We start from the raw sequence: 14,476 nt of genomic DNA on the forward strand, positions 1-14,476 counted from the left end.
TTGCACTTACTTATGACGGAGCCCAAGGGGACAGACACAGTGCTGGAAAGCACAGCAAGAATAAAGTAGGCTCCATATACAATGCTTCACATCTTTGATTTATTGCATTTCCTAATTGTTTCACTATTCGACTGGCTTTTACACAGTGACATTTACATCAGCGCACCAAAGGAATCCCCAGCTGTATTCTCAAAGATTGTGACAGCAATAAAAGAGGACAGAATTTGTCTGGTGCATGCTAGGAAAAAGTTACACAATAGACACTGTGACTGAGGGGAAACAAAAAGCAAACAAAACAAAACAAACAAAAAAAAAATCAAAAAAATAACCATAGTTCTACATGCCTGTAGAACTTGAGTGAGATGGGAGACAAGATATGAGTGGAGATACATGTTTTACTTACTGAGAAACTGTTATTTCTTAGTTATTGCTAACATGAATAGTATGACTTCCCACAATCACCACACATCATGATAGATCACAGCACACTGCAAGATGTATGTTGTCTATACCTAGCAACTCAAAAAGAAGCAACCCCTCCCAAACCCACTGTAGGATTGTTCTTGGCTGCACTCAAAGTTTGTGCTTCAAACCATACTACCAGCTGAGGATGGCAGAACATGGCACGCTGCAGAGAGAAGCGTCACTCACTCTCAGCTATGACAAGGGAAATGGAACAGCGACATCATTACCCCACCACTGGTTCACACCTCAGTTCACAAGATTAATGGATGAAGTCATCACTCTGAAGCCTCTAGATAGTTATCAATACATTTAGATTCAAATGAGTTGATGTGTTATATTTGCAATTCAACAGCAAAAAATAAACTGTCACCACTCTACAGTTTAATTTTTGATATATCAGATTGCACTTGATAATGTATTAAGTGCAAATTACTCCACACTTCTATCATTCTATTAATTATGAGAGGAGCTATATACAATCATCTTTGACACCCAAATTGCTCCATAGGAAACCTTGCCCAATCATTAATACATTCCTTATTATTTTGTCTTCAATATAAAGTTCAAATTTAAAACAGAAGTGCTTAAATTCTATATGGCTTTAGAAATTAGAGCATGCTACATGGGTTAGCAAGAACATTACAGCAGACAAATTAAGACTTTTATGTAATTCAGGAGACATATGCCAAATGGTATGAAAATACCTATAAGTTTATTCAATTTCAAAACAAAAAAGTCACCATGAATCTTCACTGAGAAGCCAGGTTTTGCATCTAACCCTTTGCCCAGTCAGAGTCAAATCTGAAACTGGTGTGTCCTTGAAGACACATAACATTAGAGTTTGACTGTCTGCAGAGGGAAAAGTGAAAAGGCAATGAGTTCACTTTATACCACCTGACAGTGCACCTACATCTTCTTTAAGCAGTGTCCGATTAACTCTCACATCTTTCCAGCTTGCTTCACTTTCACATACATCCCCTGTTCTCAGGGGGGTCACAATGCTCCTGCTGGGAGCGCTCTGCAGAGCCACAGCACGCAAAGTTCTGTCAAAGTCTCAGAGTTGATGGGGACAAGCAAGCTTTCCGAATGTAACATCGTTATTCTGTTACCTGTATTTGATTAACATCAGTGATCACCGTAAGGCAACAGAACATATTTTCAACAGCCACTACTGTTTCATAGGTATTGCGCAATCCCAAGATAAGGTTTGGCAGGAAAGGTAGCAGACTCACTTGTACACCTGTTTTTCCTACTTACATTTTCTGCCCCATAAGCACATCCTTGGGAGACATTTGCCAATGCCTTGCATGCTTAAAAGTCTTTTTTCAACTATTTAAGCTGGTTTCAAGAAACATGTCAACCATCCTCCAAGCCTCATCTCATTGATAGGTTTTGACAGTTTCAGCTACAAAAGCACTAAAATTTATTAAAAAGATGTTCATTCAGTCAAAATCCATCTCCTCCAGGCTAATATTATTTTCCGGTCTTCTTAATTTGTAGTTCAAAAAAAAAAAAAGTTCTGTCATTAAACCACTGGAATTATTTTGAGATAAGACAGCAAGTACCTCCAGGTACAAAGAAAGTGTCACAGCACTACCCCAGCCATTTCATTCAAAAAGGGAATTTAAAGCTTTCTTGTAATATCTGCAAATAATTCTTCTCTTCTATGCACATACGTTTTAATTTAAAATACACCGTAGTTCAGCTCACAGCTTCTGGCTGAGATGAGGGAAACGTGGCCTGTTTTGTGCTGAAAACAACGCCAGAAGGATGAAATGGTGCTGGCCTGCTGTATAGTTGCCAAACCAATGCCAGTATTTTCAGCTTCCTGGAAGAAAAGAGACATTAAACCTGCCACCGGGGTAATCCCAGCTCATCTGTGCGAGGAGAATAGCCCATGGGATAACCAGCAGATATTCCCACAGCAAAACAGATGACCAACAGGACAGCCAGCCAGCTGCAGGAATCGCTGTGCTCAAGTCTGTAGGGCTACAAAACCAGCTAAAAACTCCCTTGAAAAGCACAGAAGCTACACATACACCATGTAAACCTGAACCATTAATTCCAGGGTAAAAATTTTGCCTCGTGCTTACTGCTATGGTTGGAGGGAATGTGGAGAGGCCACGCAGGGCTGTACCCACATGAGCTCACACAGAGTTCGCTTTCGAGAGCCGACAGCCAAGTGGCCGTGCTCCAAGGGATCTGCTGGAGAACAGATCCCTCTGCACCACACAGGGCTATGGTGCAGCCCTGCAGGGGAGATTGCCTTCCCTCCCCACAATGGGCAGGTTTGACAGCACCCAAACCTGCCCATGGCACCAGGCAGCTGCCGCATCCCCTTTCACAATTAAAGAAAACTTATTACCAAAAGCATAAGCCTTTACCAAAAATGGAAGCCTAGTTTCTGAACTCTAGAAACCATATGCCACAAAGGGCCATGAAGATGCTGCGAGGGCTGGAACCTCTCTGCTGGGAGGACAGGCTGAGAGAGTTGGGGGGGTTCAGCCTGGAGAAGAGAAGGCTCTGGGGACACCTCAGAGCCCCTTCCAGTGCCTAAAGGGGCTCCAGGAGAGCTGGGGAGGGACTCTGGGTCAGGGAGGGGAGCGACAGGATGAGGGGAAACGGTTTGACACTGAAAGAGGGGAGATTGAGATGAGATATTGAGAAGGAATTCTCTCCTGAGTGGGCAGTGAGCCCCTGTTCCAGGTTGCCCCAAGAAGCTGTGGCTGCCCCATCCCTGGAGGTGTTCAAGGCCGGGTTGGACGGGGCTTGGAGCAACCTGGGCTGGGGGGAGGTGTCCCTGCCCAGGGCAGGGGGTGGCACTGGGGGGGCTTTAAGGTCCCTCCAACCCAAACCATCCTGTGACTCTACGATACCTCACAAGGCTGAGATTACTGGACAGAGCCACAACAGTGCAAGTTCTACAGCAAAATACTCATTTTCCAATAAATGAGAATATCATTTAACTAATAGTTTTGAAATTACAGCATCATAAGAATATCAATTTTATGGCTCATCAGTTTCTCCTTTTTCACTGTCAAAATAGCTGGAAACTGGTACAAAGACTAATTCTGCTAAAGAGCAAGAAAAGCTGATTAGAGAACTTCTACCTCTTACATTAAATAGATAATGAAATAAGAAGATAACAACGTCTTCATATTCATCATCCAAATTTAATCTTAGACCTAAACTGTAATACAAGCTCCTTGTGAAAAGTCAGCTAGCAACGAATAAAACTTTATATTAGCTGCATGAAAAACTTGCTGGTTTTATCAGATTAAAACTTTTATCAACTCTACTCATTTGTCATTAATGAAGACACACTTCTTCGGAAAGCTGACAAATAGACAAAGATGGAAGGGGAAAAACACTTGGCATTAGAATTCAACAGCCTGATACACCGCCTCGAGGCAGATCCCACACATGAAACTCCTCCTTTCACCAAAGGATGCATTTAGTGATAGACACGGTGTTCTTAAAGGTAGTTACACATTCAACGAAGCACCAAGAGGCAGTATCTAGTATACTATTTTAATCTACGTGAGCTTTAATAAATAAATTCTTTAGTGCCCTTCTTGCATATACATTTTCAGTTACATCTGGTTGTCTCAAGAATGAATTGAGGATATTTCGCTACATAAATCAGAATATAACCCAAAATATAAATTACTGCACTATTAATTTGTCCTGCTTTCCCAAGCATCATTATAAAACTTAAATTGAAGTTGACTATTAAGATACAAGCCTGAATTCTGCAGTCTACATCTGGCATCTTTAGCACTGTAGCCTCAAGCATAGGGTTTGCATGAGGCTTCAGCAGAGCTAATTATAAAGCATTGCCCATCAGCAAACATCAAGCCTAACAGATAGATGCGATTCCACAAAGATTTAATATTGTTCCCCAAAAACTCTTGTGCTCTAATAACCAAAATAGACTGCTTTACTGTACACAAAATAAAACATAATGCATATTATGTTCCCTTTCATTGGGCACAAAAGTTCAAGATCACTGAAGCAAAAAAAATCCTACAAGAACTTGCACAAAAGCTCGGCTTCTCAGACTGAAGTGAATGGAAAAACACTGCACTAAGACCTGCCGTAAGCAATCTCTTGTGAAGCTGTCCAAAACTGGTTGTGTAACAGCAGTAGGTGTTCATCTAATAAAGGTGGTGCACAATTGCATCCATTACATTTGGGAAATCTTTGAGATGATGTCTCAAAATAAGCAATTGCCTGGTACTAAGTCTCTCTCCCCCCCTCAACTCGGGATGTACATAAGTAGGCAATTTGGAAGAGCCTTATGAAGACTGAGCTGGATATTCCTGAGACAAGAGACTTAAGAGCACACGTGGGAATTCAGATCAGCAGTTTCTCTTGGAAGTTCACTGGTGACTGTACATTGTCAGACAGCAAAATAATTACTGAAAAATACTGTTTGCCTAGTGCCAGCACGAGACAAATGTTTGAGTGGCCGGTCTCAAAGCGCCATTTGAATTAAGTGGAAGTACTAATATCCACGGCAGCGCTGTACCAAAGCTGCGCTGCACTGGCTCACAACCTCAATATTGAAGTCTAGAATGAAGTTCCCATTCTTGCTGCTTTCCCTTTCCCAGAGGCAGAAGAAAGTGTTATCACCACAATGTTCCCCATCCATTTCCTCAGTACAACATTAGAACGCAGACATTCAAAGCTACTAAAACGCCTAACACGCCTAAGTACCTATCTACCTTACAGGCTTGGCCCTCGGTTCAGTACATCCAGTCAACAGTCTTTCAAAGGTGAAGGAATTGAGCAACGAAATCTGCTCCATCCATTACAGCCTAGATGTGGCACGGTTGTGTGAAATGGCTGTTTCCCTTCAAGCAGAAGGTTTACACCAACCAACATGAATTTTTGAGATAATAACCACAGATGGTCAAAAGCATGACTGAATTAAAAAAAAAAAAAAAAACAAACAAACCAACTTTAGGAAAACTGATCAGATGTGAAGTTAATAAGTGCAATGATCTAGATGCAGCTTCTGGCTGGGGAAGTACTTACCTTGCTGACCAGCAGGTGCTGGGAGCGTGTGCTACAGGAAGGGTTGGTACTATTTCCCACCCATTCTTTATACTTTTAGCCACAAACATCTGCTAGCAAAGTAGATGGATGTTTGGTCTGACAACACAGCCATTCCTACATTGTTATTGCCAGCAAACAAACAAAATATGATCCACTTTTACAGCTTGAAAACCCTGAGAAAATAAAAAAAAAAAAATCTTCTTCCAAGCCTAGAGGCATGAGGTACTTTGTATTTTGGCACTGTTTGCAACAGGAAGGAAAAGAAAGTAGGTTCATCAAGTCCTCAAGGCTATTCCAAACATTACAATTGTTTATCTACTCTATTCTACAGAAACTGCTAAAATAGCTTAAACCCAGATCTGTCTTCAGTTTGCTATTCTCTGTGTGCACACTGAGTGCTGTATCTCGCTGTTACTGAAGAAAACTGACATTTTTGCTTCTAGGCAGATAAGACTCCCTAGAGTACAAGACACAGCAGCAACCTCCACTTCTGTAACCAAAAATTTCAGACATAAACAGATAAGAATTTTAATATCCTGCAAATGCAGCTATTAGCAGCTTTTCCTAATCAAATTACAAAATTATGAGAAAACCTTAGGCAATTCTGATGCATATAGCAGTTCACCCTTACACATATGAATGTTCAGTCATTACTCAAAGATGACCCATCAAAGCCCTGTGGAAAGGCACACAGTTGTGTATCAATATTTTTTCTTGCCTAATAATATGCAAGTGTCTCAAATTATCATTATAATGTGGTAGAGCACAGCCTGATCTGTGTACAGCAGTGTTTTCCAGAATGGAATGGGAAAACTGCTGTTTGTATTTGTGGTTCACTGTACACAGGAATTAAGTTGGGACCACTTACATAGTTTTCACAGAATTTTTCGGTCTTATATTCACATTAGTCATTATATTGCTTACTACTAATTACATTTACTTCATAGCAAGAGCACAGATAGGATCTTTTAACAATTTTTGCAAAATTTACCAATCTCCACCTCAAAGTACATTAGTTTCTCCTGCGTCTGTGGACAATTTTTGATTTGCTCTTGTGCCAACTTTCCCCTTCAGTTCAAATAAGCCTTTTCTTCCCTGACCTTTCCCTTCACAATGCATTTATAGTCAGCAGTCACATCCCCTCTCAATCTTTGATTTTCCAAGCTAAACAAACCAGACTCATCTTGTCTCCACTTCTGTTGCCCATCTCCCCTTGCCCAAATACTGCTGAACAGAACTGCGTTAGGCTGGACCTTGCAGCACTGACACCTTCATGTTACTCCATGACACTCAAAATTGCATCTGCCTCCAACTAACACATCATACCAGCAAGGCGCTGTACTCCTGTTGCCATATCTCGTATGCTTTGTTCTCCACCACCTCCTCGCTTGCAGCTGATGGTCTCCCACACTGGAGCGGAAGCGGTCACCGCTAGTCTTTTAAGTGAGGTTCTTTGACATTCATGCAGAGGCACCGCGCACTCCAACAGGTTATACCTGCAGTGCTGCAGTCTCATTTGGGTGTCTTTCTGCTCTAAACTGGAGGGGTCAGGGTTGTTCTTGGGGGTTGGCTTATTTGTTTTGGAGTTTGTTTGTGGTTTCTTTTGGTTGGGTTTCACACACACACAAAAGAAGATGTTTAAACTACTGCAAATAAACACAGAGCTTCAGCATCCTTATTTATGCAGTCCACAGTAGTTTGTTGCACTTAGACACCTCAGCTGGAGACAAACAAATGGAATACCATCTGTTCAGCTTCTTAAAGCAACGCAGGTCCCAGAAGGGTATGAAGGAAACACCAGAGATGATCGCAGTTGAGCAGCAAAGCTCATATCACGTGCCTCTGTAGATGCTTCCAGTCCTGAAGTCTCTACAAAGGAAGATGTTCCTATGCTTTTTAAGAACACCAACGAATGCAGCGGGATATTTTTACCTGGCTGGCTTGCACCCGAGGTGCAACAGTTCTTCCAGATTACAGGTTCAGTTACAGATAATAACTGTGCCACTGTAATGTGACCTTCCAGACAAACCTGATACAACTGAATTAGTCCATTGCTCTGAAGGGAAGAGTGCAGTTTAGATAATATGAACAAGACTGAATTAACATGACATCCTACCAATAGCAGTTAAATCCCTATTGACACACGTCTGGAAAGAGGCGGAGAGGCCAGAAGATAAAATTAGAAACTAAGAGACAGAATTAATTACAATTATGGAAATGCAATTTAAACAAAAGGTTTATATTTCTGAGAGAACTTAAGAAGATAATTGGCATAAATGACTCTAATAAGATAAGTATGAACACCTATTCTCAGAACTGCTGAGACAAAATCAGCTATTTGCTAAACATGTCACAGCTTCTTTCTGTTTAACGATTACAGAATATTAGCATTCATAAATGTAGAAAAATAAGCTAATCAACGGCTCTGTGTGCTTGCTCCCTGAAGAGCCATGCTCTCAATGTCAGAATATGAAACTGTAATAGTAATAATTACAAAAAAAAAAAATCATTAAAATACTGCATATATTAGAATTAACAGACACTAGAGCTGGACACATACAACCCAAATGCTGAAACGTCAGCAAACCACAAGGCGTTGGATCACAGTACCTTCCCTGCTAACAGACAGTACTTTTCCCACGTAGAGTTCACATTAGATTTTCTTTCCTAATTTCCCAGTGGTGTATAAAAGTTTTAAACAAGTACAATTTCCTTATGTCTGCTGGAGAAAATACGGTCTCAGACACAGGTAAGTCCCAGTTTCGTTGTTTGGCATTCCCTTAATCATGCAAAGCCCAAAGTTCACTGCTCAGTCCCACTTGGTCTCTCCGAGAGACAGGGAGGATGGGTCAGTCTTAAACTCAAGGCTGCCATCGGAAACAGGGGCAAACACCCAGCCTGCTCACCCACCCCGTCCCACTGCCCTTTGTCAGGACCCACAGGATCAGAAGGCTCACTGACAAAAAGCAAAGCCTTAAAAAGCTCCATCGATCCTTTTATCTATATCAGCCCAGTCCCATAGGAAACCAACTTCTCTCAAGCATTAGGAGCAACACGCTAATTCCTGGGGACATGCACACGTCTCCTTAACGTCATGCTGTTGGGAACTGCCACCTCTGCAAGTGTCCAGCGGGGACTTCAGCTCCCTCCATATACTCAGCGTGAAAGTAACTGTCACTGCAGTGTCTTGCTTAGGTTGAAGAGACAAATGGGAAGCCCTGAAGGATTGTCAGGGAAAAATAATTAATCCTGTCTGGTCACGAATGAAAGACAAATAAATTAAGCCATAGAATCTTTCTGGTCTAGGATTCCTGCTAATTATGTCTTCTACTTTAGACAATTATCACTTTGCAGACACATCACTCAATAGCTGTTCATGGATTACTGGACTTTGTGTGAATGGAACATTATCCAGCCTTTGTGCCATTAGCGGGATAAAGACATCGTGCTGCTCTATGATAAAATACCACCTCAAGTCACAGAGTATGGACCAAACTGTTCTTTGACTTGATCTGGAATAGTAGAACTGCAAATACGCATCCAAAACTTTGCTGCTCCAGTTATACACCCACGCTAGAGAGAAGACTGTTGCCTGGAGAGAAGCGTTATTAATGAGCATTGACCAAGACTTGCCAAAAGTGCTAAGACTTGGCAAAGGGGGACCTGGGTGAAGACATCTGGGAGACAACTCTTTCCTTCTACAGTGTCAGGGAGAACTCAGAAGGAACATGATCCCACCAAAATCAGTGGGACTGCATGAGTGGCCTGATAAATCCCAGGAACAAATCTCAGTTTCACCTGAGAAGCAGAACAGTTGTGCCTGGAGATGGATGACAGGCTAACCAGTGACAGAGCTGTGAACCACCTTCCCTGTAACACGTGTCCCAAATGTAGAGCAGAGATGAATTAATATGACAATACCACTGTCAGACTGACTTACAGAAAAGTTATTAACATTCTTTTGGTGTCCCAAATAGAACTAGCAGTGACTCCAGGCAAGAAGAAAGCGGTACAGGGGAAAACTGTGTTATCTCTGAATAGGCCTTATTTAAGAAGATCCACAAATTGACAAATTATTAATTCTCCCACTAAACCATTAGCTTCATCGATAGTGACATAACCACAGTGACAAAAAAAAATAAAAATAAAACAGATACAATTTGGTTTACAGTGAGTTGCATCATAGTTCTGTGAACTGCAAACTTCCCCAGCTTCCTGACAAACACAGTGAAAAGGGAGATGTAGGTTCTCTAGGAAAAAGAACTACTTTGCTTTTGAAAAAGATGAGTATTTCTATCTTTAATTTATAGGAAATCCATCCTGCTGTTACTAATAGTGCCATAAATCTGCCCTTAAGTGACAGTTCTTAATCACTGACTTCAAAGGCAATCAGGAATACAAAATTGGGGCCTCAGAAACAGCACTAGGAAGTCACTCCCCAGTAGGGCAGGTAGGGGTCCAGCTGTCCCGTTAGACTTGACCTGCAGGGGCCTACTCCAGAATCCTGGTGGTCCCTCACCCACTGCAGAAGCACGGGCTGGGCTCAGTGCTGCTCTTACCCCATGCCCAAGGGTAAAGGCAGAGAAACCTGCATAGGGAACACACGCGCTGTCTGGTTAAGGTGACATACCACATTTCAAGCATACAAAAAGAGGTCTTGAAAAGGAAGTATTTTATACCAAAATATTTTCAGAGTATTTCCCGACTTTGCTATTGGAAGGATACTTTGACAAGTGAATGATCATAGCATGTAATCCGTAATGGCAAGAGACTAAGATGTAAGGAGTTGGTAGGGGACTAATTAGGGATCACTGTTAGGCATCTATTTTGCACAGACTTCTGATCAATACTTGGAAGTCAAGCTCTTCCTGGCACTTTCACAGAATCATGGAGTTTTCAAAGTTGGAAGGGACCTCTAGAGATCATCTAGTCCAACTCCCCTGCTAAAGCAGGATTGCCCAGAGCACATCACTCAGGACTGCATCCAGGCGGGTCCTGAAAATCTCCAGAGAAGGGGACTCCACAACCTCCCTGGGCAGCCTGTTCCAGTGCTCTGTCACCCTCACTGTAAAGAAGTGTTTCCATGTATTTGAACGGAACTTCCTATGTTCTAACTTGTGCCCATTACCCCTCCTCCTGTCACTGGGAACCATCGAAAAGAGCCTGGCTCCATCCTTCTTCAACTCCTCCTTGCTGGGAGCACAAAGGATGCATATCTGCAGGCTTCGCTGAAGCGGTTCTAGAAGTGCCACAGAAGGAAACGTTTCAGCGTAGGGCAGTGCCAGACCGCCAGAACACAATTAGTGCACGTCACTCCAGAACACAATCACTATCTACCCTCAAAGCAACCCTGCCCTCCGCAGCGGCTGCTCCTCTCCCCTCCAGGCTCTCCCGCCTTAGCCGGAGCCCTGTCCTTGCCGGCAGCACCTGCGTGCTGCTGACCGGATCCCACGGGGAAGGGCTCTCCGTCGTCGTCCCCCACCCCCCCCCCGCCCGCCGCCGGGACCCCGCGGCCGCCCCGGCCCCCCCGAGCACCGTCGGCACCGGGAAGGGTGGGGGGGGCGGCGGTGCCGGAGCGCCCCCTGGCGGGCCCGCGCGGTGCTGCCGGCGGCCAGCCCGTCTCCGTTCCGAGACCCCCCCGATCCCACCCCCGCACAGCGGCACCGCCGGCCCGGGCTCTGCCGCCCCACGGCGACGGCGGGGCCGAAGGGGGGATGGCGCAGCACCGCACCGGCCCTGGGAGGAGCGTCACCCGTAGAGTACACAGACGCCGCTCGGGAACGGCAGTTGCGCCCGACAGTCGGAAACACAAGAAGCCAAAAATAAAACCTGTAACTTACCGTGAAAGACACCATTATCCACCAAGAAGTGCCTGCAGTACTGCAGACAGCCCCGCTTATCCAGACTCCAGTAACTCATTGTGAGATGACTTTCTGCTCACCATCAAAGGCAGTGACCCTACAAAGTGAAACAGAGTATGGATAATCATGAGTTAATTTACAAGAAGTGCATAACAACCGCAAGCACTATATAAAAAAGTCTTCATTGGAGCCCTTTACGCCAAATAGTTCATTAGCTTCATACAAAGTATAGTCCTTCACTCTCTGAAGATGCCCGTCTCCACGGACAGGAGGCAAAGGGTGCAGGTGGATCGCTTGGGCCGAGCTGGAGGTGGACTGCCAGCGACGCTCACAACCAGCAAGTTGAAGGCTGTCGGAGCGAGCCCACCCACGAGCCCACCCTACCCAGCAGCCGCAGCACCCGCCACGGGCAGCTGTAGTCACAGCCAACCCCCACAGCCCTCGCAGGCTATTGTGGGGCCACAGAGAGAGGATCAATTAAATCTATTTCATGATGCTGTCCCATATTTAATAAACTACAGACACATCAGACAACACCACAAAACTGTAAATTCTCCCCAGGGAAGGCTAAGAGGAAAAAAAAAAGTGAATGAAAGCTAATTAATTGCCTCCTGATTTTGAGACCAGAGTAGCATTATGAGGATGCAGAGCCACCTCAGCACTCTCCTTGCCCCTGGCAGACATTCACCCGTCAGAGCTCAAGGTGAACTCTCCTGGGGAAAGGCAGTTTAAGTGACACCTTTGAGGAGGCGTAGTTATGTCAGCCACACAAAATTTGTGTCCTCCAGCTTTGCACGGGGAAGAAATGCTCTCAACTCAGAACATCAATGCTACCCTATGCTGAAGCATGGGATAAATTGTCAATCTGCTTTACCATGTTTTCTGCTTCCCCTGCCTCCATTACTGCCCCATTACACAGCTAATCACCAGCGGGGCCAAACAGAACAAGTGGGATCAATACCCTTCCTGGGAAATGCCACCAGCTGAGGACACCCCAGAGCACCCGGGAGCTTTGATGGCTGCCTGAACCAAGCGTCTTTTTCAGAGGGCAGAAGCCCACATTGCTGTACGGGAAGAAGCTTGGGATTCATCTCTGAAGCACCGCACTCTTTCCAGAGGCAGACTGCAGAGAAATTCCCAGGAGAACATGGCAACCCTTCCCTGCAGGGGTCTGTGCTGGCCCTGCCTTCCCTGCTCGTCTGCCAGGGCTGAGGCCCCCCAGCACTGCCACAGGCCGAGTTTGGCCTCTAACGCCAGCAGCATGAGGGACTAGCCCATCAAAGTGTTCACGGGTAATTTGTCGCAGATGCTATCACCAATAAGTGCTGGGAGTGGAGAGCAGTGTTTTTGGACACAGGCCCCAGAGCTCTGCTAGGCCAACCCCCTGACTGCCAATTCTTCTTGGATCTAACCAATAATATTTATAAACCAGTGAAAATGGAAATGCAGAGCAAGCCAGCACAAAACAAAAACCAGCCAAGTGCGGGGAAGGCAAATGGCTGAAGCCAATCGCTGACGATGAGGTGAGAAACAGCCCTCCTTCAGCCCCTGGAGGGTTTCCATCACAGCCACTGGCTGTTCCACTGCTGCAATCCGGGACAATGAGAACAATCGGAACAATTATTTTCAGAGACCAAAACAGTAGAAGTTAACTCATTAATAAGCTGGTGGTTATAACTCAAGACAAGGCTGTATTTGTTGGAGTCATTTCATTGAACTTCCATTCGAAGAATTTTGGCCTTTTATTTTGCAAGTCGAACCCTGCAAAAATCCATCCCACCCAGCAGGACTTAGCATGAACAGTTACGGTTACAGCCAAACACACCAGCATTTCAGATTTATTTGAGATTTGTTGCTGGAAAAAAACAAACCAAACCCAAACCATGGACTCCTTGATCTCCTGTTCTGACACCAAATCCTTTCACTGGATCCTCCTTCTCTCTTTGCTGTTGTATCCAGTTCAAAGCTCTCGTTTCAGCAATCCAGATTCCCCTTCCTGTTACAAGCCCGCCTTGGTCTCCCATTTCATCTTCCTCCCACCTTCGCTCCCGTGAACCCAGCTGCTTTCTCACCCACACTTGGCACAAACAACGCCAACTGTCTTCATCCAAGCAAACCACTAGCAGGATGAAGGACTCTGCCGTTCAAGCCTCCTCATAAAACCACTGTGGGGGCAGGGGGGAGGCTAGTAATGAATCCCCCCCAGCTGAAATACCAAGCACACTGTAAATGCCTGGACTGCAGCTCTGCTGAGGAACACAGATCTATTTTGCTCAAGTGGTTTCAAAACAAAACAGAAAACAGGTAACCTTAAATCACAGCCAACAGGACTCATATTATCCTTAATGACCCATTTAGCTACAATAATTTCCTGGGACCCAACCACTGTACTCAGCTATAAGGGAACAGAAGAACCTGGAGAAATTTTCCCCTTCCCCGTGCACGGGTGGGATGAATGCTGTCTCCTCCTTCAGTGGTGAAGGTGGAAGAGAGCTGATCATGAAGAGGCCAGCACTATCTGCTGTTTCTGGTCCACCTGGAAACAACCCCAGTCACACCTCTATTTTGGTCCCCTGCAATGGCTGAGCAGACCTCCTCTCCCCTGCCGTCATCCCTACCACTTCTGTCAGCAACCAGGTACCTCTCCATTGATTCAACTCACAAACCCAGGAAAAGCAGCAGGCTGTTCCAGGAGGACTAGCAAGCTGGATGAGCTCAGAGAAGGTTCAACAACATCAGCACTGTGAAGGGGTGGCAGTTTCCTGCAATCTGGAGGCCAGGTAGAGCGGAAACAGCTTCCCCCTCTCCTGCCAGCAAGCTGTTGGATCAGATGGGCTGTTACAGACACCCCAGCCAGGGCTGCTCCAGTCAGGAAGGTGGCAAGGTTTTCTTCTGCAGGAGAAGCACCTAGCGTGGGGCTGCAGCCAATAGCTTGGTGAGAAAGTGTAAAGCGATGTTTATGTTTACTTGCAGTGTTGATCAGTGCAAATATTAGAGGCTGATAGGCAAATACTAATCTGATATCTACGATGTTTCTGTTGCAGATTTGTGAGGCGGATGTACCTTACATTCATTGCAGGTGTGGGATC

General features: G+C 44.8%; 1 protein-coding gene across 1 annotated transcript in view; it reads right to left on the reverse strand.

Annotated features, from left to right (window-relative positions):
- The window catches only part of PLCH1 (phospholipase C eta 1), a gene marked incomplete at both ends in the record, with an annotated part of 74,119 nt that extends 62,674 nt beyond the window's left edge, over positions 1-11,445 (reverse strand). Inside the window, one exon of the mRNA XM_082487245.1 lies at positions 11,367-11,445. Coding sequence (XP_082343371.1) covers positions 11,367-11,445 — 79 coding nt within the window. The remainder of the gene's footprint in view (positions 1-11,366) is intronic.
- Between the last annotated feature and the right edge of the window lie 3,031 nt (positions 11,446-14,476).

The sequence above is a fragment of the Vanellus vanellus genome (assembly GCF_965231255.1).
Source record: "Vanellus vanellus genome assembly, chromosome: 8".
NCBI lineage: Eukaryota > Metazoa > Chordata > Aves > Charadriiformes > Charadriidae > Vanellus > Vanellus vanellus.